Below are 22,182 nucleotides of genomic sequence, written 5' to 3' on the forward strand. Positions count from 1 at the left end.
GATTGAGGGCAGTGAAGAGTTTTGTCCTTGTTATTGGTGAATATTGTTATTTCACTAAGTTGTGGTGGATCAATGCTGTTAAAATATGAGTTGATGTCCTCTTGATTTTGGTGTTTTTCTGAGTATAATTTGGCAAAAATACTTGGACATTTTACTTATTTTTTTAATTTTTGGGCTTCCCTGCTGACTGCTTAATGACGGATATTGTTTTTTTCTCCATTTTGTTTAATTTGATTTTCCAAGTATTCGGCAGATTTATTGCAATGGAGGAAATTTGCTTGTCGAAGTCTGTGAAACTAAAGGAAGACATCAAAGACTATGTAGAACTTCATGATTCAGGGAAAGTGTCAACAGTAATTGTGTGGGACATAAGGAAAGTTGTAATAAGAGGGAAAATAATTTCCATCACTGCATATGGGGAAACCTAGGGGCAAAGAATGGCAGATCTGCAGGGTAAATTAGCTATAATTTGTTGACAGTAATAAAACAAATCTAATTTAAAACTGGAAATGGAAAAAAAACCTACAGAGATTGACTAAATATATACACAGGAAAACCAGAAAAGGTTTCTTTTACAGAACAATAATGAAGTCAGAGGTAAATCAGCTAAATGTGTCGCGCACAAGTTATGCAAACGGTCGGAAAATTACATTTATAAAACAAAGAACCCTAAAACTTTGAACTTTGAAACATTTTACCAGGAGCTATATTCTCAACCCCAGGCCTCCAACAAGACCCATATCAACACTTTAAGGTCTTAAATGAAAAACGAGTACAAGTAGTTTCTACCAAAGAATCGGACTCGGCTATCTCTGAATTAAAGGCTGGAAAGTCCCAAAGGCTCAGACAGTGTTACCACAGAATGATACAAATCTTTAGTCACAGATATCTCCATTATAACCCATCAACCCGTTAAACTCAACTTACCTCCTGGAGGGAGGCAATTATCTCTGTTATTCCCAAAGAGGACAAAGAAAAACAAGAATGTGGGAATTATAAACCCGTCAGGGTTCTCAATCATCCAGCAACACTTCAACACTTTATTGTGTAGACCGAGGCATTCAGGCTTATTCAGGGTCGTCAATAAATGTTTTGACCTCTTTTGGGAAAATATACCAGTCAAATTATTCCTATCAAATCTTGAGTTACAACAAACACAGCAAGTCTGACCCTTTTTCACAAAAACTCTTCACACTTATGATAAACATATGACCAGTTCATTTAACACTTGGACATGATGCAGCTGTACTGAGCACCAACTGGGCACCCAAAAATATTACGCAGTAATAGCTGCTGCAGAACGCTGAATATCGGTATCGGTGCAACCCTACAGTTGATGTTTACCTCATCGCGGTGGCAGGAGAGGGGAACGGTTGGCAGTTCTTGGTTCTGGGATCTTCATTCCAGGGATCTAGAGGCCTCATCTGGATCGGCCAGCAATCAACTTCAAATCGACTCAAAAGACCCGACATGCAGTCATCGACATGGCCAGAAATGTTCATTAATCGTTTGCCTTTTCCATTCATCAGGATTTGTGAATTCCTTTCACTTCAACATATACGTTATAAACACATCAAAACATTCTAAATGACCTTTGCAGAACACTACTTGAGGAAAGGGAAACTGTTCTCTATCTTATCGCATCATTGCATTTACTTTTTAACTGTTCATGATGTTACGATCTCGTGTAACATATAATCAGACAGTAAGCATACAGTCCCCTCTCTAGGGAAACTAAAGTTGTATTTTTAAAGCTTAAAAGATACTATGTTGGCAAAGAAAGAGGATATTTCTGTGATAAGAATTTATTACATTTTGAAAGCATCACACTTTTAAAATGGGCCTTAGAGTAACTGTAAACCCACATCATCTCATCACTTATGAGACCTGACAGTTTATTTCACCCAAGCACAGACTACTGATCTGATTTCATGAAAGCAGACTTTAAATGTGAAGAAGCATACGCGTGTATTCAATAGATCATTCCACGTTTCACTGTGGGTGAATTAAATATTTCTTTCTGATAAACATCTCTGCTGTGACATTGTTTTGTGTCCACAGCATTCATTTTGGACCAGACTTCTCAGTGAATTACCCCCTTTTAAATCCAGGACATTAATCGTGACACCAAAGGTTGTTCATTTAAGTCTTTCATAGTGCAACTATAGGTGTATATATGCAACTAAAACTTCATATTAATTCATGTATCATTACAAAAAAAAGTCTATTCCAAGCAACAACATACACATAAGGGTCATTTAAAAGATTGTTTCCATCAGAGGAACAAAGTGGAATTGTTTCATGTTCTGCACAAATCTATAAAGCTCTTCAAACATCAAAAGAAAAGTTAGGTGAAAAATGTTCAAGGCACTTAGAATTACGCGTGAAGGGAATTTACAGAACACGTTAACAAAACTCATATACATAAATCAAATATTGACACATTAGATCCAGTTGGAAATCCAAGACAGATTCAGTGGTTGAAAAGGCACGTTTCTGTCTCGAACAAACGCAGTAAAAAGCATATCCTAGCAAACATTATGGGTTGCCATTCATCCATAAAGTGCATCACATGACCTTTTTTTCCCAGGTCGAGTGTGAGACGATTCAATCGAGCTGTGGTTGTTATACACGTCATTAACTCATCATCAAAGAGTGAAAACACACTACAAACTGTGAAACCACTGCACTTCAAGTGTTTTATATGGCTTTTGGGCCTGGCGACACTCTGACTAGTGCTGATGCCCGTGTCGGCCTTTTCTAATACCCGCACCCACCGACCCGCTATAAGAGCCAATCTGCACCGCCTGACCGGCAAATTACGTGTTTTATCAACCACCCGACCCGAAAGCGTAGCGCCGACTTCACGCATTATAGTCGCACAATTGTCAAGACTCTGGTCTGACTCGAGAGCAGCTGCTTGCAGTGTGTCTGTGTGTGTGTGTTTGAGAGAGTTTTTAACCCTAGATGTAAAAGTTTAGTTCATCCAGACTACAAAATGTTCTCGCCTACTCTTACAGGAATCTAGCATTGCAGATAGTTTTGGTTTTATGTGCAGAGGTCACAGTTCCTCATGATGTTACCCTCAGATGGCCCGGTCAAGAGGGACTAAGCTCGGGTAGATGGTGGTTACAGTACTTTGGGCACCATAAACTAAAATTCCATTGACCCAAATTGGATGAAGTTAGAGGCAGATGCCTTAGAAGTGGATATATTAAAAGCTGCTGAAAACAGAACTCAATGCATATCTATCGTCTCCACACGGCTTTCAACGTGGAGCCGGCTGAGCCTGCGGCTAGCAGCTAACGGTGCTATAAGCACGAACAGCGCAGACGACGGCACCAGTGCTGAGAGCGCCAACAGTGTTTACCTAAAAGGGGAACGATCTGGGTCGGGGCGGCAAAAGTAAGTTAATACGAAAAGTAAACTTGAAAGTAGAACATTTTACACTTCCTAGGACAGCTTGCATGCGAGAGACACCACCGTGAGTAATGGTGACTTGTTCACTTCCGGTATTTCCCGATTTTTGTTTACATCTTTACGTTACAAATAGCTGTTTGCTGCTATGTTAATGCTCTGAATCTTTAGCAGATACGACCAAAAACTATCTGCATGGCCACACACTCGTAGGGCGAAGTAGAACATGTTGTGTATTTCGTTGAATGGGTGAACTGATCCCTCGTTGATACCCCATGTTACAAGGTTGACCTTGAGGAAACTGATGCCAGTCCAGGCTCAGTCTCCTCTATTAACAGGCAAGGTGCCAGAAGAGGTTTAGTGTTGTAAATATTTATGGACTTTCCTTAAATTGGCATAAAGCAAACTGATGCATGTGTCAGGGGAATGACATGATAAGAGTACATTACATTCCTCTAAAAGCAACAATAGACCACATTTCCTTGGCTCTCTCTCTCTCTCTCAATAGAATACATTACAGATTAGATGTATGGTCTCTCACAGGACTTTAGTTCACCACAAAACTTCCATGGCACTAAAACACGGGGGAGCCGAGGCCTTTAGACGCAAACTGAAAGTGAAAACCCCCAAAAAGTATCTAGAGGTCAAGTCTATAGCCTCAATGGGAGTCAATGGCAGTACAAAGCAATGACATGGAAGTACATAAAGTGATCAATCCTCTGCGATACCCACCTGGTTACTGGTGCATATCCTGAGACATCTAATCGATCCAGACTTTTATTTATTTCTATAGTCGCATGGGGGTGTCGTTTCTCTGGTTTGAGAGGAGGGCCGCAAGACAGACACTGATGAGATGATGGTTCGGGTTTTCTGTAGATTGTCATGACTGTGAATGTCTTTTAAGTGATCTTTTTTTATTTCTTTTGGTCAAGAAGCCAAACTTTGGCTTTGTGACCGCAGGATCAGGTTGATTCAGACTGGCGACCGCTGTATGAGGTTCAAAAGTAAACAGGAAGGATTGAAAAATACCCCACACGGTTTAAGACAAATCAACTTAGTCTGAGGTTTGAATACGTGTAGCCATGTAATTAAAGATATAGTTCGTATCTTGCACATGTTGAATGAAGTCGTCAGGATGTCGTCTGCAGGAGCCAGCTCAAATATCCCATGACCCATCGTATAGGGGGAAATGTAAGTGAAACAGGCTGTTGCAGTATGAAGCTGTTCCCTTTTTAACATTTACACAGATCTTGAGATAACTGCTGCTTCAGATCCACCTCCAAGACTTAAAAGGCGAAACAGCGGTAACAAAGTGGAAAGTGAAAGGATGAAATGGGAGTTGTGGTGGGAGGAAGGAATGATAAGGTGAACGAGAGGCCAGAAAATCAAACGAGAGGGTATGGAATAGCACTCAAATATAAGGAAGGAGGGGAGGAGGAAATGGGAGGGAAAGGGAGGAGAGGGGGGACCAGTGTTCGTTGTTATTGTTCCAGCTTCTGGTGGTGAAGCTGAGTGACCTCAATGACCGGAGGAGAGGCGCTGAGTGGCGGACCGCACCAACAGGCGGAGGATCGCAAAGGTCGGACCTCACATCTGCCACTAGAGATAAGGAGGTCACAGCAGAGGAAACAAATTCAGCAATCGACCTATTCCACTCAAATGCAACGTGAACACCTCAAGACAACATGAAGCCAGACAGACAAGAGAGGATCAAAGAGGAAATGTACAGTGGAGGAGAGATGCTAATATAGCCCAACTTAGGAGCCATCGTTGTGGAGGGAGACACATACTGTAGGGATATGTTATTAATGCCACGACAACAGCAAGTTACAGGTCCACTGAAAACACAGCAGGAAGACAGGTTTGTACCTCGGATCCTCTTCCATCTCACACTGCATGACATATAACACGGAGATGTCTGTGTACAGAACTCCACACCATTTGTGACTTAGCCAACTAGCCATTTGTTGAATACATTACTACCTGACAGCTCAAACAGATGGTAAGAGTCCGTTTTACGCAGGCTGATTGAAAAGGCAGAATGAGAAGGATTTGTTTGGTTTGTGGACGAGCAGGTAGAAGCCAACCCCAGATTCACTCTCGTTCTGGAACGAGCTTTATCCGCTTGTCTTGCTTATTTCCGGAGCCTTTTTTTTTAATAGCTCAGAAACATCCCCAACAGAGCAAAAATAAGAAAATCCAGACAGTGTGCAGGGTTCTCTGTAGAGACACACTTGTAATGGGTCATAAGTGATGATTGAGAGGGATTATGTTTGGATGAGACCATATGGTTTTTTCTCACCCGACTCATTCTGCCTTCAATTAAGGGATTTCCCCTGCATGTCATGAAACCAGATGGAGGAGAGAGGAAGGAGCAAGACCTGAAATCCAACAACCTGCCCCACATAGTGAGCATACATCACCACCGTGTGAAAGAGAGGCGCTGACAGCGTGTGTTAAAGAAATACGATGCTGGGGAGCAGTGTGGGACAGCCAAAGAGAGTTCACAGAGCACAGAACACGGCAGTACAGTGGACACACGCCACGGTTGGGAACAAATCATTTTCAGGACAGTTAAATTCAAAAAGGGGGAGAAAAACTTCCCTTTACTTGAGTGTCTATTTGTGGCCTGAACCTCCAAGTTTTGGAGCAAAAAAACATCTTTCTTTCAAGGTTCGTGTCCACAAGGCCACCGTAGTTTAAAGGGACATTTTGGCACATTAAATGTGGACGTCAAATCAGTGTTGATAGTAAATGTAATCAATTGAAGCAATACATTCCTCCATGAGTGTTATATTGACTCAGAGAGCTGAGTTTGCAGTTTAAACCCCCCCCCCCCCACCACTGTCTGCATCCAGCGGCGTCATTTGATTTGACAGAACGTAGTTGGATGCATAGTTGACTGAAATATGAGCGCTGAGGATGTTCTGGACGAGGACACATTTTACAATGTTTTTGATGAATCACATATTCAAGACAAGAGTTCACGGCTGAAGAGATGCAGCAGACAAGAGTCAGGCGACTGCGGCTGCAGCAGAGATCATATGGCGGGAACCTCCAGAACCTCCAGAACCTCCAGAACCTGAGCTGCTGAGAGCAATGCATCCTGGTACATGTAGGCACTACCGGTACGGCTCTCTTAAGCAGGAGAAATCAGCTTTCTCTGTCAATACAGTGCACACTGAGGAATGAATTGCTTTAATTGACTACATTTACCATGAGCACTGGTTGGGATTTCCACATTTTAAAAAGGTGTCAGGTGCCAAAATTTCCCTTCAAGAGAAGTTGTGTGAGAGAAGAGAAGATCTTTACCTGAATTAAGTGCACTGAAAGTGAAATGACCCCAACCTTGATAAACACCCAATCACATAAAAGATAGGTTCATATTTGTTTACAATGGAAATCTTAATACAATGCTCACATGACATATATATATATATGGCCAGTGTGACAACAAGAGCAACAATTAACTGCACATATGGCACACGAGCATGGTATTAAGACAAGGTGTGAAAATAATAGAAACCTATTCTTTTGCATCCTGATACCTCCATTCAAGTTAACAGTGGGATGCAGGTTACTGAGAAGAAGAAGAATGTGACACGACAGTATATGTCCCGAGCTGGTATACGGTATAAAGTACCTCACATGTTATGGGACTCTTTTTTTTCAGATTGGGGCAGCACTGCTGTGAAACGTGAAGGTCGAAAAAACACAAGAAGGGAAGGGGAACATTTTTGTGAGGTGTGATTATGATGAAAAATAATAATAATGGTATATATATATATATAATAAACATATTTTCACTTTCAAAATCAATGATATCTTTGCAGACGTACATGCCAACGAATCATTTCTTTAAAGAACAGATCAGAGACTGATGTGTTGATACAGCCATGTGCAAAGGTTTGTCATTTGGGCCCAAAATGATTAAAGGACAGTTAAACATTAAAAAGCCAGTTACACAAGCCAGTCCAATATCCAGCAAACTGGATCAATTACTGGAACTGATCACTGGTCGATACTAAGCCATTGGATATGCCCTCAATGGGCAATAAAAAAAATATAAAGTAACCTTTATAATGGGTCTGTATGTCCGTAGTAATTGGGATTATTTTCTGGTAAGGACTAATAAATCAATGCAGTGCAAAAAAAAAGGAAGTTTATAGTTAGTGATGAATCAAAAGAATTGTGATTGGATTCGTGTTTATTTTTAAGATGAGAGGCGGAACCTTTGACGGGTAAATTTGAACGTTTAACAGGAGTATTCTCAGATCACATCATTTTGAGATAAAGTGCTTGAACATCACACAGTTAGGAGGCTTATCAATTACACCAGCAAGGCCCAGGACTCATAACACGACCAGTATTACTGAACATAACCTGATATTATGCGAGAGTCAAAGTCTTGCATTTGCATGTATCTAAGCGTATGTGTAGCAATAAAAGAATGTTTTATCAGGACTTTTACTTATTCTTTCCATTGTGGTATCGCTACTTTTGCTAAAGAAATTAGAATACTTTTCCAACGATAGGTGGAAGCAGAGCACAGGGTTTAAATGCATCCGTCTTCTTGTGCCTATTTGATTAGGTAGTAGAGAAACGTGCACACTGCTTAGGACCGGCCAATCAAGTTCACCACGGTAGATCGTCAATAAGCCATGGTTTAACTGAAGCCATGGTTTTTCACCTGCTCCCTTTTACCGTGTTCATTTGGTGTTGGTGCAAATTCAACACATCCTCCATCTGTTTCACATGAAGTGCTTCCTGTGGTTAACGGGGCCGTAATCCCTTTACTTCCCTGAAAGGTGTTTCCGGGAAACATCTTCAGGATTAGTGGAGTTTCATTAGCAGCAGCTTAGCTGCCAACAAAAACGGTCACGTGAGGAAAACACAAGCGAAACGGGAGACGTGGCCTTTAGAGACGCGTGTATTTGTATAAGCAAAGGTCCCAATGCACGGACGCTCAATAGGGGGATGGATGCAGCATTCAACGTTGACAAGTTAACTGTGCCCTCGACTCCTGAGCCACTTGCTGAAGCATTAGAACATATATTTTGGGGAACATCTCTCGGCATCATTTGCTCCGTGTAGTAGAACCAACCGTAGAATGGGACGGTGGGATTCACTTGACAATGGGGCCGTGTGAGTTGTGTTTGGTCTCCACATTTGTGGAGTTTTCTGGCGCTGCACTCATGAATCTCATTCACTACTGCGTGTGGTGTGTGTGTGTGTGTGTGTGTGTGTGTGTGTGTGTCCATTACCCAGTGTCGTCAAGCACATCCTGATCAGCCTCTGCAGCGGACGACTCCACATCTGCACTGCTCTCGCTGCCCTGAGCCGACAGATCGCACAGAGACTCGGGGCTCACACACTCGCCACTGGAACGGACATAAACACACAGAACCAGGTGGTTTTTATTGACTTAGTTATTATGTATAATGCTATTTTAGAACGTGCGTGTGGACCTCAATGACCACCTCCCTCTGCCTAAGAAGCAGCACATGGTGTGAACCACATGTGCGCCGCTTCTATGTCATTTTTTGTCTTTTGTAGTTTGTACTTTGTTACAACCCTGATTCCCGTTTCTTGTGTGTGTGTGTGTGTGTGTGTGTGTGTGTCTACTATGCCTACTGACTTGACATGCTTCTGCAGTAGCAGGAGGGCTTGCTCCCTCTCCTGCAACCTCCTCTTCAGGGAGGTGATTTCCTTCTGCTTCTCGAGCAGCTCCTTCTGGAGACGATAGTTGCTCTCCTCCAGAGTCTCACAGAACGCCTGGAGGGAGGCGGTGACGGAGAAAAGATGAACAGAAAATATTTGCCGGCAGTAGGAACAAGGATTGGCGGGCAAATAAAACACAATAAAGACAATAAAAAAAAGTGTATTTCTTTCTGTCTTCTGATCTGCAGTTGGGTGTTTCTTTTCATATCTAATCTAAAATAAAAAAACGTGGTCAAGTAAATATCTAAGAGTCTAAAGAAAAACTAAGTGTGAACTTTAGAGTAGTCTTGGTTTCTATACATCCTGCTACGGAGAAAACATGGTCGCTTCTCAAAGCTCCTGTATCAATGATCAATACTCTTTAAAAAGGCCTTGAAGTGACACGGATAACACATACAGTACACGAGCTAACGTGATGGCACGTGCGTATGCACACTTACTCTGCTCTCCTCCAGACTATCAAAAGGCCCAGGTGGGTCATCCAGACACAGAAACTCTCTCACTGCCAGGCTGTCGAGGAGAACAAATGAGGTGACATGAATGTGTGTGTGTGTGGTTGTTGTTGTTAATGAATACAATTAAGAAAATGTAAAAAAAAATTAAGATCAGATGACCACATCGTTTACACAAAAAGGCAAGAATAAAAGACGCTCTGCATAATCACGTCACATACCAGTTGGCGATGTCCTTGTGTGCCACCAGGTTTTGCAAAAAAGCCTGCAGTCCCAACTGTCTGTCTTCCAGGAAGTCGCTGTCATAGTTGTCTTTGAACCACCGCTTGGGAGGAAGCGAGAGGCGGAAGCCGGGGAACATCTCCTTCAGCTAGAAGACACACAAACGCACACTAATCACATGGTCTCTCTCAATGAGTTAGTTACAGTGAAAGAATACTTTACAGTTGGGGACAAGCAAAGAGAAATGGTACATGCTGCTGCTCCCTGAAGCACTCGCTGAGATCAACTAATGAAGTCTGCTGTCCTCCAATCTGTTTCCCTCATCAAATAACCACCTTTTAAAAAAGGTATCACGACTACACATGCAATACACTTACAAGGAAGTTCATCGTTTTTTGTTAAACCAGCCGCACTGTGCGGATGCATAGATCTGTGAAAATAAAAAGCTAAGAGCAGCAAATGAAATCAGCTTGCCAGATATTTAGCTGGTACCCTTTAGCACTGAGCTCCAGGGGCCCCTCGGTGTGTTCTCTATTGAATGCACGAGTGTAGAGACGGTGCTCAACAGCAAATAAGCTGTTCAGTGTGGAGGAAGAGAAATCGCATCATTACACCAAAATGTTACAAAAACCAGGAAGTAACCGGTCCACCGACCAGTCAAAATGCAGTTTACATCCATATCTGTGCAAAATCTCATCACTTTATAATTTTATCCTATTAGACATTTTTGTGAAATTGCCATAATTAGCATATTCACTCTTGAGTTATGGCCAAAAACATGTTCTGCCAGGTCACAGGGACGTTGACGATCGACCACCAAAATCTAACCGGCGCAACGCCTCTGGCCACGGCTGTCGCGGAGGCGTTTCAACTGTGTCAAACATGCGTCAACAACTCTGGAGAACCCTGAGGTAAATTACACTGGCATTCTCTGCTCGAGAACCGTTCCCACAGTCTGGGGGAGCAGAGAAAGAAAGACATTCATTCCCTCTACTGATAACCCTCGCATCAACCTCCTGCCACATTCTGAGATACGACCCCGACGGGAGGAACTGTTGCTTACGCGCCAAACCACACAGCTTCTGAAAGTACTGCTCAGTGTGTGTGTGTGTGTGTCTGTGCAATGTTTGACATGAAAACTTGTCAGAATACCGTTACAAATGAACCCCTTCAGAAATGACCAATTGCTGCCTTTAATAAGAACTAGGGCTGACCTCTTCTGCTCCGTGTCCTGTGCAGACTGCCTCAACTGGAGCCTTCAAAGTGAATCACGTCTATTTCCATCTCTTGCCTTTACACCAAATGTAAACCTTGCTCGTGATTTACTAAATCCTCAAAACAGATGTAGGCGGAATAGTGGAAGGCGGAATTCTTTCATTGCATGTGGTCAACTTTGGGCGATACCGTGTTGAGAAGAGGCCCTGATGTCAGTTTGATCGGCAGGAGGTGGCTTCAGTGTCTTTGTACACATTGTTTGTCTTCACTTGGCAGCCCGAGCCTCATGTGCTCAAAACGTACAGTAAATAATGTTGAGTGAGGTTCCACACCACGAAAACCAGCAACGGTTGATTCCGGCCACACGGTGTGAAGACCGCTCCGCATGCTGAAAAACCGGATCAATCATGTGTTCCATGCCTCGTTTATCTTCATTACGTGTGATTACGTGTGCATTGATGGATGCACCCGATGCTGAAACATTTCCTGCTATTTGAACGTGTGAACAATGCGAGGCCTCAAAAATGACAGTAGGTGGACGATAGAAGAGCATTTATCGTGGACATTACAGCCGACTTTTGCAGGGAAAAGTCACAAGATCGATAAAAGTCTCCTTACCTCTTGCTCCTAACTAGGGTGATCCCAGTTCCTGTGTGTCCATTCTTCTTGCCTGGGGTTACTGAATTACTGCATTTCAGTTATAGATTTAATCTGTATTTTACAACCCTATAAAAATAAGTTTTGCTTGTTTGTTGCAGATATTTAGCGTCATCCTTTTTTTTCTGTTGCGGGCTCCTTTTTTTCATACAGTATTATCACATGGCATCACATCCCCGTCTGCTGGCAATACCCCCCCCCCCCCTTTATAATCTGTGACAAAACGATCCATCCCGAAACCACGAGAGACCTGTTCCCTAGTTGGCTCGGGCCTGTTGGCCATTTGGGAACAGAAGGCTTCTTTGTGTAAGTTTAATCACTTCCACATTGCACTCAAAAACAAAAGAAGGCACGCTGAAAGCAATTCTTTGATGTCATAAACAGCGTCCGCAAGCAGATGATCACTAAACGAAGCTTCAGATAGAGATCTGGGACTGCCCGTACTTTGCACACAAAACGTGCGCATGTACATAGAACACACCTTGTCGTTGAGTCTGGAGAAGTCTGTGTACCTTCTAAAAACAACCCAGCTCTCATCGGGAGTCTTCCTGACCAGGACCTTGAATACCTGCAGCAGAGATAAGACAACACACGTGAACTTAAAGCCACATTCTATGAAGTAATTGTTGACATTTGACCTTTACCTATAGCATTTCAAATGTAATCAGAGCACTTAGCTGGAGAGTTGTGCCACAGATAGACAAGTTCAAAAAGGGTGTCGTGACAAGCCCATTTTCTGCTTTCGTACCGTGAACTTGGCCCTCTCCTCCATGACCTCGTACCCCAGCACAGTGGGGGTGATGGGCCTCTCCTCATCTTGCTGGCTCCCAGCAGGGTCCGAAATGGAGCGTGGACAGCGGGAGTACTCGATGGAGGGCTCCAGAGTCCCGTTCACCCTGGCCAGTGTCACGGGGCTGAAGAGGGGCGGCGGCGTCCTGCTCCGACCGCCTATGTCCATGCCGCGGGATTGCCGCCGGGAACCTACTCCTCCGCATCCTCTTCCGTGGTCCTCCCCGGCCAAGATGCTGGAGACGCTGCCTAGCGACGAGGCTCGCTGCGGCCGCCTGAGCTTGCCGCTACCTGCCGACAAGGCTCTGTCCATCGGCACGGGGACAGGCACAAAGGGTGACGCCATCTTCCTGAGCTTTGTCCTCCTGCCCCGCCACCGCAGTAGTCAACCAGGCTCTTCACACGGACCTGGCTTCGCTTCAGTGGAAGCTGTGCAATAATGAAGTGAAGCAGTGGGGGGGGCTGACAACGACTCTGAGTACCCTGCATCAAGAAAAAGAAGAGAATAATCCTTATTCGTTTTATTCATCATGATCAAAATGGACTATAAGCCTCCCTAAAAATGGGATCCTTAGATTTTCCCTAAATTTCCACAAATGTAGCCAAAACTGTCAGCAAACATGATCCTTAAATAAGGGCGCCAGACTGTGAGGGCAGATGAATTATTGACATGAGCCACACATCATTCATAATTCATGGATTTGTGCATTTTATTTGTAAAATGCATGACGGGAAAAGGCCTGTGAAGATCTGTGGATCATTATAATAGTGAGTCAGATCCTCTTGTCCACTTATTCTCACAGCAGCCCGACTGATCCTAGCCGATGCTGCAAAAAGCCGCGATGAGATAAAAGTAAAGAGGAACCTGCAGATATTGATTTCAGCTCAGCCTGAGAGAGACTGTTGGCTACCTGTCAAACCTGTTTGGATTAATCCAGCATCAGTGGAGCTTAGGAGGGACCAGCCCTGTTCCTCTGTGTGATTATCTTAATTATACGTTAGTAATACACATTGCAATGGTGGATAGGATGTTAAAATACATATGTAAATGTCAATTTGAGGCCAGAGGACAAAATAAAAAAACAAACAAATGGAAACATTACAGAAGAAAAGCACAAAGGATGAATTGGTTAAGTTAACAGAATGACACTGGTGATATTTAGGCTGCTTACTCCTGACTATCGTTATTGTGGTGCGTTTAGGAATCATGTAGGACGAGCTGGGACTAGAGCCAGCATGACTACAAATATCCTGCTTTAACCAACGTCACACTTCTATGTCACGTTTCTTAAGTCAAAGCGGCCAATGATGTAGCTAGCGTTTGGTAGGGCAACGTTAGCACGCGAGCTAGCCCGACAGCGGTAGATGACGTCCTTTTACTGAAGAGTACGACCTCGATTAACACAATGTGGCAATGAACAAATACCGAATAGGAAGTAACCACCACGCAAAACAGCTGCAGCAGCTGCAGCTGTCGTTAGCTAGTTAAGAGTTGCTTACTATTCACATCGGTAAACAAAGTAGGGTTACTACAAAATAAAGGGCTGCTTATAATATTAGCTGCATGCCGAATGGAGTAGCAATTCCTAATAGTGGGTCAAAAGTTGTCTTCAATTTTCAACAAGGTATTGCGACAATAATACACAAGGTAACTCTAAATCGACAACAGCCAGCGGAAGACCCTGTGATTCAAGGCTATCACGTTACCCTCAAGTTAGCTCGTGAGCTAGTTACGGGCAGCCGGTGTGGACAAAGATGACCGCATGATGACAACGAGGTTCGCTTACCAGGAAGCCAGTATCCGTCCCCTTCAGAAAATCATTTTTTTAAACGTATAAAGCCCGATGTCTGGTTGTTCTGTCGCTGTTATTCCACTGCACTATCTCCTCCCCTGTCCTGTTCATGTTACCTCGGTTGAATTCGGTACCACAACAGTTGCAGTGCGCCAAGATAACCAGGTGGGGGCGCTGCAGCATAAATAATATTGAAATGATGTCAGTATCTGTCTGTTCTGTGAAGTAGCCTGATGATTCCTTGCTGGATAAAGTCCTAGTCGGACCCAAAATGCGACAAATCCCAACGGTTCATCCCTACAATTTATACTGTTTTTTTCATAAAATCAAATACATTCAACTCACTCAGATCATAACAATATTTCCTTCCTAAAATGCAAACAATACAACCACAAAGGTGTGCGTGCGCATATAAAAAAAAATCAAGCAGCCTTATATTTTGTGAGCCACAGGTGAATAGTACCAACATTATATGAGAAATATACACATTTGAAAATGTCTTCAAATATCTGAGAAGAAACTGCACCTGAATTAATAACCCAGAGATCTTTGTCATTGATGCCAAATAATGTCCCACTGTAGTCAGCATCTCAAGTTGACTTTACCTTTCCAGCCTTTAACAAAGAACAATGTTAACTCTATTCTGTGATGCCACAACATCAGCACCTGCAATGAGAGCAGGACTTATGAGAAGGAGATTTCTTCATTTCTTTAATTTCAAACATTCACATGTACTCAAGGATGAACTTTGACAATTTCACACAAATGTGTCACAGTATAAAATGATGACGTGATGACATTTCGACAGACAGGGATGTAAACTGCAACATGACTGGTCGGTGGAAGCAAACAACCGCGAGGTGGTATTTCTAGTATGGTGTGTGTGTCTGTGGTTAGCAGACTCTCACAAAGCACACCCATTGGCATGAGACATGGGCCAAAATCATAATATGGGTGTGTCTTTTACTGATGGGTGTGATTTCTAGATACTTTCTCAAGCTGCAGCCAGCAGCTTGAGCTTGGGTGTGTCAAATAAAATAACACTAATCAAACAGAACACGTCTTTCTTTCACTGAATCGTTCCCGATCACTTGTTGCCTTGAAGAAGAGTCTCTGTCAGTAAGTACAGGATGTGCCTTGTTGTCATTTGATTTTGATGACAAAAGATTACCCTGTTTTAGTAACAGTTCATGACTTTTTACCTAGTTTCCAAAGCTAACAGTAGTCGAGCGGTGATGAGCAATATCTGTGTGATTTTTACTGGGTTTGGTGACATTTCACTTTTGTTTAAGAATCTGAATCGATTTAGAATAATCAGTGAGTGAAAAGATTATGGGAAAGGAAGAATGAGGATTTGTCTACACGTGTCTGGAGAAGGGAGAGTATTGTTGGAGGATGCTTTTAGTTCTAAACTAAAACTATTACAAAAGTATTTAAAGGAATCCAGAAGCTGCTTATGTTGTACAACTGCAAACGATTTCAGCCAAGAGGCCGAAGACTTGAAATTCATGAAAACCATAATATGGATTCAGTAGCGTCTGTGAAACACCACGCATGTCGTCCCTGAGAATCCACGTAAAAAGCGTAAGAATGCAGACTAAGAACTATTCTTGTGGCTGGAAAAAGTTTTTCAGATAAAAGATATGCTACGGTTTATAGTGCAATGACTAATGCTCCTGCTCTGTAACAGACACAATGACGACATCCACCTCATCCAAGACATCCAAGGCCAACACCACCTTCTCTCTGGCCTTGTTCAAAAAGCTGAGTGATGAGGACAAGACAGCGAATATCTTCTACTCCCCTTTCAGCATCTCTTCAGCCCTGGCTATGGTGATGCTGGGGACCGCGGGCAACACAGCCACGCAGATGTCAGAGGTACACACACACACACACACACACACACACACACACACACACACACACACACACACACACACAATGAACAGTAACAAGTTTCAGTTGTCACGTTAACACACCCATCTGGAAGTGTTTGTACAGACATGCATTCAAAAGTCATTGCAAGTCAGTGGATCTGGTTCATCACGCTGTTGGAATTTCGCAACTACATTATTAAAGGAGAAAGGCGTGGGTTCAGGTTTACCTTTGTAATGGGCACAAGTTCTCTTCATAATGTATTCTTAATGAAAGAAGAGGCATCTTCCAAGAAATATTAAAAACATCCGTAAATGATTCAGACCCATAAATGTATAAGAGGTGAGAGGGTTTGGGCCAGATTTTGCGATGGAAAATGTTGACCTCATTGTCTTGCAGAGTGGGTGTGGCAGGAGAAAGTGTTTGGACATGCATATATTACTCATTCTGTCTCCCAGCGTCAGCAGGGATCTGTTCTATTCTGCCTCGGATTACAGGGAGAGGAGTAGTTCCTCTGTGTTGTAAGACCACAAAAATGATCAGCACAGTGAAGCGACAAAGCCTGTAACTTTTTCCTACTTTCAGACTTTCACAAACAAAACAGAGACGTGTGATATTGTAACTTTAAGTTCATTTTGCTGTTATTAGAGAGCTGCAGGGATGACACAATTCTTTTAGGCCAATCCGGAAGTTAGCGTCTCAACGGTTCCCTCACAATAAGCCGACGGGAGTTTTCCTTTGTGTTTTAGCATATTGCAGAAAAAAAAGCTCGTGGCAAACGAATGTTTGTGATACTTACATGTTTGGTTCAGCAAGATAATCTTCACAAATGAACAACAACTACATGATTTTTGAGGCATGACCACAATCACCAGATGTAAAAAGCTAACGTCAGGCTCCAAACAAACTACGCCACGGTCACATGACTTCACATCACCACCACTAAGATAAAAGAGGACGAGTGTTCTAGTGATGACGTTTAGTGGTCTAATTTAGCCACTTGTTAGGAACAACTTTTTTTCGAGATAAAAGCTTCAAAATTCTCGAGACGGGTATTCACTGACTTATTATATCTCATAGAACAAAACATTAAAATCTCTTCAGCTTGTGTTGACAGCAGGCCTTATTTCAGGCATTTAACCAAAAACATATTTAAAAAAACCTATTGTCTTCTAAACGAGAGACCCGACAATCTCAGGTTTAAACTTCTAAACATATGTTCTCATACTTTGGGAACATTTCTGAATGACTATAACTTTTACAGCGTGGAATTGCGACTCTTACGACTGAGGGAATTAGACAACTTGAAGACTGGAGTGACTCCAGAATAAAAAATGTGTATTAAGACTGCGGGACGTCGGGATGTCGATGGAGTAACAATTCAGTCAGATGTGAAGTTGACGATGTGGGCAGTTGAGGATGAACATGCGATGGAATTTCACTGGGAAGGGATTCTGACTCTGTTGTTAGCAGAAGAGCATAATCAGTTAATGTGTGTGTACATGCATGCCTTTGTTTGCATGTGTGACTCAGCATGAGGCTGTACAGCAGTTTATTTTCTCTGGCCAGTCGCCAGAGTCTTCAGATGCAGATAGTTCACCTATGCATCAATCTACCCTGCCCCACACACACACACACACACACACACATACACAAACATACACACTATCACCTTTACAGTGATCTTACTAATGAGAGAAACTACCATTTGCACCTCCAGGTCCTTTGCTTCACTGAGGCAGAGCAACCAAAGCCGGCGGAAGAAGAGCAGATGCAAACGCAGTCGCCGAAGCAGTCGCAGATGCAGTCGCAGATGCAGATGCGGATGCAGTTGCGGACGCAGATACAGCACACCAGCAGACTGCCTCAGTATCTGGTCAAGGTGGTAACAAAGCCAAAATTAAAGGCATAATTAATGATTAGGCTTAGTGGTGTCATCGGGTGAGGAAAACTGAGATTTTGGTATTCACACTTTCACAATTTCCCACTGCTTTGCTCGTGCTGCATCTTTTAAAACATAATTTGGAAATATGAAGTGTACAGTGAAGCTTTAAAAAGCAAAGCAAGCTGAGTTATGAACAGATGGCAAATTTGGTGTCTTGACAAAACAACAAAAGCACTCCATCCTAAAATGTCTTTGGTCCACTTTAAATAAGACGGTGTAAAACAACATACTAGTGAGCAAATGGGTGTGTAACTGTGAAAAAAAACCGTCCCCATGGATTACTTATTATTTCACAATAATGTTCATGATGTGATGGCTTTTCTTTGGTCTGTTTTTTCCATATTCTTTCCAAAAGGTGCTGTGGGTCTCATAAAGAGAAATTAAACTTCTGAAAATTTCCGGGTCGTGGGAGGTTTTGCTGAAAGTCATTCTAATTACAGTAAATGATGAGAACAATAACACCAAAATCATCCATTATATATTCCCTTCACTGGGAAGCATTCCATGCTGGCACATGGAAGCAATTGCCAATACAGTAGCATTGCCTACAGCATGGATTCATGACATGTATTAAAGGTGCTAAAAGTTGTATTTCCTGCCTTGGTATCGTTTAAACACCCAACACGATGTTTGCAAAGCTGTAGTATGGAGCACCAGGGTTAATGATGATGTTGGTGTCTATTCTCATTATTTAAGAGGTAAGCTGACCACGAGGTCGATGGTCCATATTAGCATAATACACAGTTGTCTTGCATCTATCACTGGCTCAGTGTATCTTTGTAACACGCAGGTCTTCTCTGGCTGTTCGCAGTGCCTGAAACCCGAGGATGGTAAAGACGATGTCCATGCTAGTTTTTCCCAACTGCTGAGTGAGCTCAACAAGAAGGACGCTCCATATGCCCTCAGCCTTGCCAACAGGCTGTATGGGGAGCAGTCCTACCAGTTTGTCAAGGTGTGTGTATGTGAGCCTGTTTTGCTCAGCATGAGCTAATTAATTGGTAATAAAGTGAACTGCAACTCTGTAAATGTGCACCCTAATTTCTCGTTAGCTGGATTTTTGCTTCTCGAGGTTCAACACATCCAATTGCTAACTGTATGAGACAATGGACCCTTTGCTAAGCCCCGCCCCCTCTGCTATTCCGTCAAGCTGTCAGAGCTGCCATAGAGCCCACACTGTCACTAACTGCACTCACTGAGTAAATATCAACAATTATTTTGGAGAAAAAAAGCTATCTCAGAGGGAATGAGAATAATTGTGGTGCGAGTGTTCAAATGTGCTGTTTTTGCTTCCAGGATTTCTTATCAGAAACCAGAAAGCACTACAACGCTGAGCTGGAGTCTGTGGACTTCAAAAGCAACGCAGAGGACGCCAGGGTCAACATCAACAGCTGGGTGGAGAAGGAGACGCAAGGTAGATCTCACACACACTCATCAGTACATTACATAGACTGGGAACCCTTTCAAGAGTACATGATACTGTAGGTGTACACCCGGGTTCTTTGATCCATCTTTACTTTACGTTGTGTCCTTCTATGGGTTATGTAATATTTATTTTCTTTTTAATTAAAAAGAAAAATCTACCTGATTTTATATTTGAGCCTTCTGTTCCTTTTTTAGTGCATCTCTTCTTCTTCTTCTTCTTCTTCTTCAAGTAGTGTTCGTACTTCTAGAAGTTGTGGTGGAAGATGAAATACAATGTTCCTGAGCTCTGGATAAAAACATTACTAGTCTGTGTCTCTGTCTTAATGATGTCTTTTCTCAACACTGACCACCAGAAAAAATCAAGGACTTGCTGAAGAAGGATATAGTGGACAGCGCGACCAGGCTGGTCTTGGTCAATGCCATCTACTTCAAAGGCAACTGGGACAAAAAGTTCGAGGAGGATTCTACCGTTGATGCTCAGTTTAAAATCAACAAGGTAACGCTGCACAAAGTCTGAAGAAAAGGAATTAGCGTGTCTTGCAAAATTTCTTGAGATTACAAAATGTTAAGACATCAGGCTTCCATTGTAATAATTAAAGTGTCTATTTAGAACTATGATATCAGAAGTATCATAAACTGGACCTTTTGATGTGATGATAACGAGGGATGGGTACCAACACCCGCTGTTAAAAGGGCCCCGGTGCTAAATTCTAAAAGACCAGAGTATTGATAAGCTCCCACCTTATTAGTTCTTTATCGGTACTTTTCAACGTTTTGGAAAAAGAACCAATTAGAGTATCGATAAAGAACCGAACCATGAAGAGTATCACTAAGAGTTGTATCGATAAAATCCTAATGACACCCATTCCTAATGATTACTCCACAAGAAAAGGTCTTCTTCTGTTTGCTGCTTTCTTTAGAATGACACAAAGTCGGTGAAGATGATGCGCCAGAAAAGTAAATTCCCTCTCTCCTCCATTCCTGAGGCCAACTGCCAGGTAATGTCCGTGTTTTTCAACAGTGTGGTTTCTCCCATGTCTGTTTGTCTGCTATGCAATCTGATATGTTGGTGATTTGAGAACCGATCTCAAGAAAATACTGTGAACAGATTTACCACAATTGGTTCCATTTTAACTAATAACTAATCAGATTATCTTCAAATGAAATGAAAAGAAAAACATAATGTGTTTGGACAGATCCTAGAGATGCCCTATGAAGGGGAGGAGCTAAGCATGCTCATCTTCCTGCCCGATGAGATAGAGGACGACACAACAGGCTTGGAGAAGGTGGGACACATATACACACACAAAAAACAATATTAAACAGACCGATTAATAATTTATATTGCACCCACACTAGCTGGAGAGGGAGCTGACCTATGAGAAATTTGCGGAGTGGACTCGTTCAGACATGATGGGTCAAACTGAGGTTGAGGTGAAGCTGCCTCGCTTCAAGATGGAGGAGACGTATAACTTGAAAGATGTTCTGACCAGCATGGGCATGGTGGACGCTTTTGATGTCACAAAGAGTGACTTTTCCGGTGAGAAACACACCATGAATGTATAAGCTGCATAATTATTCTAAGAGCACAGCATATCAGAACAGACAAAGCAATGGACTCTCTCCTGTAACAGGCATGTCCCCAGCAAACGACCTGGTGCTGTCACATGTCGTCCACAAGGCTTTCGTGGAGGTCAACGAGGAGGGGACGGAGGCTGCTGCTGCCACTGCTGCTATCCTGACGGAACGCTCTATATTGATTCCTGCCACATTCATCGCAGACCACCCCTTCCTCTTCTTCATCCGACACAACCCCACCAAGTCCGTTCTCTTTGCGGGCCGATACTGCTCCCCCGAGTGAGAACTACTGTACGCCCTGCAGACATGTAAAGGAACCTGACCCCATTCTACGTGAGAACGAGAGCCACAGATGAAAAAGAAAAAAATACATATTTTTGATCATTTGCATCTTTGTCTTTGTGGTCGTATCCTGTCTCTTTGTTATTCTGGGTCTCGTTTTTTGTTCATTTCGCAACTCTTTGGATGTTTAGTGTCTCTTTTTGATAGTTTTGTGTCACTTTTTGGTCCTTTTATGTCCATTTGTGAGTTCTCAACAAATATTCTAGCAGAAACTTCAAACGGCTCTGTGCCCAGTAGCCTTCTTCACTAATCCGTCCATGCCTGTAGAGCACAGTGATTCAGCGAGGGGAGGGATATATCTATTGAAGCTACTATATGATGCTTATAGGTGTTGCTGGAAGAAATGGAGAATCACTGCTCTAGAATGTGTCTGTAAATTCTCATCATTGTTCCTGTCCAATATTTTCAAGACCTGGATTTAGCTAGAGAGCCTTTGAAAAGAAACTGCGGTATGGTACTAGATCAAATAAAAGTTCATATTTGAGTCTGTGTTTGTCCACCTTCTGTTTGTCATCCTGCACAAATACTTTCTATCTGTGATCCACGTCCTTCTCACTGCACCTTTTACATTCCATTACATCCTCTCATCCATTCATCTGTCAAGAAATGGAAAGTTTTGCAGTTGTTTTCACAAGTCTGTTCTCTGCAGGTGTGTAGCACCTCTAGTTCTAAGCAATGATAGCAATAGAGACACTAACAGCTCACTAGGTTCGGGGAGCGGTATGCCTTGAATAACTCACGAGAGGAGTTGGTA

At 42.6% G+C, this 22,182-nt stretch overlaps 2 protein-coding genes across 8 annotated transcripts; one reads left to right on the forward strand and one right to left on the reverse strand.

The window, feature by feature from the left end:
* Positions 1–1,802: 1,802 nt before the first annotated feature.
* On the reverse strand, positions 1,803–14,365 carry snx16 (sorting nexin 16). Of its 5 annotated transcripts, none has more exons than XM_079181305.1 (9): positions 14,261–14,365; positions 12,433–12,956; positions 12,166–12,252; positions 9,812–9,960; positions 9,579–9,648; positions 9,056–9,192; positions 8,682–8,798; positions 7,061–7,102; positions 4,880–5,016 (listed from the first exon to the last, which is right to left on the reverse strand). In XM_079181305.1, the coding sequence occupies exons 2-8, from the start codon at positions 12,817–12,819 to the stop codon at positions 7,087–7,089; spliced, it is 963 nt and encodes a 320-aa protein (XP_079037431.1). In that variant the 5' UTR covers positions 12,820–12,956; positions 14,261–14,365; the 3' UTR covers positions 4,880–5,016; positions 7,061–7,086. The 5 variants fall into 5 exon arrangements, with proteins under 5 accessions (XP_079037428.1, XP_079037431.1, XP_079037429.1 ...); XM_079181303.1 differs by having other exon boundaries at positions 7,061–7,105; XM_079181306.1 differs by having other exon boundaries at positions 4,908–5,016; positions 7,066–7,102.
* A 908-nt stretch (positions 14,366–15,273) lies between these two features.
* Positions 15,274–21,912, forward strand: LOC306712261 (leukocyte elastase inhibitor-like). Of its 3 annotated transcripts, none has more exons than XM_079181455.1 (10): positions 15,274–15,385; positions 15,957–16,144; positions 17,862–18,023; positions 18,877–19,038; positions 19,380–19,497; positions 19,862–20,004; positions 20,429–20,506; positions 20,705–20,794; positions 20,868–21,048; positions 21,143–21,912. In XM_079181455.1, exons 2-10 carry the CDS (start codon positions 15,962–15,964, stop codon positions 21,367–21,369), a joined length of 1,344 nt encoding a protein of 447 aa, XP_079037581.1. In that variant the 5' UTR covers positions 15,274–15,385; positions 15,957–15,961; the 3' UTR covers positions 21,370–21,912. The 3 variants fall into 3 exon arrangements, with proteins under 3 accessions (XP_079037581.1, XP_079037583.1, XP_079037582.1); XM_079181457.1 differs by having other exon boundaries at positions 18,898–19,038; XM_079181456.1 differs by lacking the exon at positions 15,274–15,385 and adding an exon at positions 15,448–15,850.
* Positions 21,913–22,182: the final 270 nt, after the last annotated feature.

Source organism: Pholis gunnellus, assembly GCF_910591455.1.
Source record: "Pholis gunnellus genome assembly, chromosome: 20".
Classification (NCBI taxonomy): Eukaryota; Metazoa; Chordata; class Actinopteri; order Perciformes; family Pholidae; genus Pholis; species Pholis gunnellus.

Bases quoted from the DNA above. Each gene is read 5' to 3' on its own strand.
- LOC306712261 (XM_079181455.1), top strand. From the start codon at position 15,962: ATGACGACATCCACCTCATCCAAGACATCCAAGGCCAACACCACCTTC. The intron at 19,039-19,379 runs GTGTGTGTATGT...TTTTGCTTCCAG, and splicing joins AGTCCTACCAGTTTGTCAAG to GATTTCTTATCAGAAACCAG. The intron at 20,507-20,704 runs GTAATGTCCGTG...GTGTTTGGACAG, and splicing joins TTCCTGAGGCCAACTGCCAG to ATCCTAGAGATGCCCTATGA.
- snx16 (XM_079181302.1), bottom strand. From the start codon at position 12,819: ATGGCGTCACCCTTTGTGCCTGTCCCCGTGCCGATGGACAGAGCCTTG. The intron at 12,253-12,432 runs GTACGAAAGCAG...TCTCTGCTGCAG, and splicing joins AGGAGAGGGCCAAGTTCACG to GTATTCAAGGTCCTGGTCAG. The intron at 9,649-9,811 runs GTATGTGACGTG...TCTCCTCGACAG, and splicing joins CACAAGGACATCGCCAACTG to CCTGGCAGTGAGAGAGTTTC.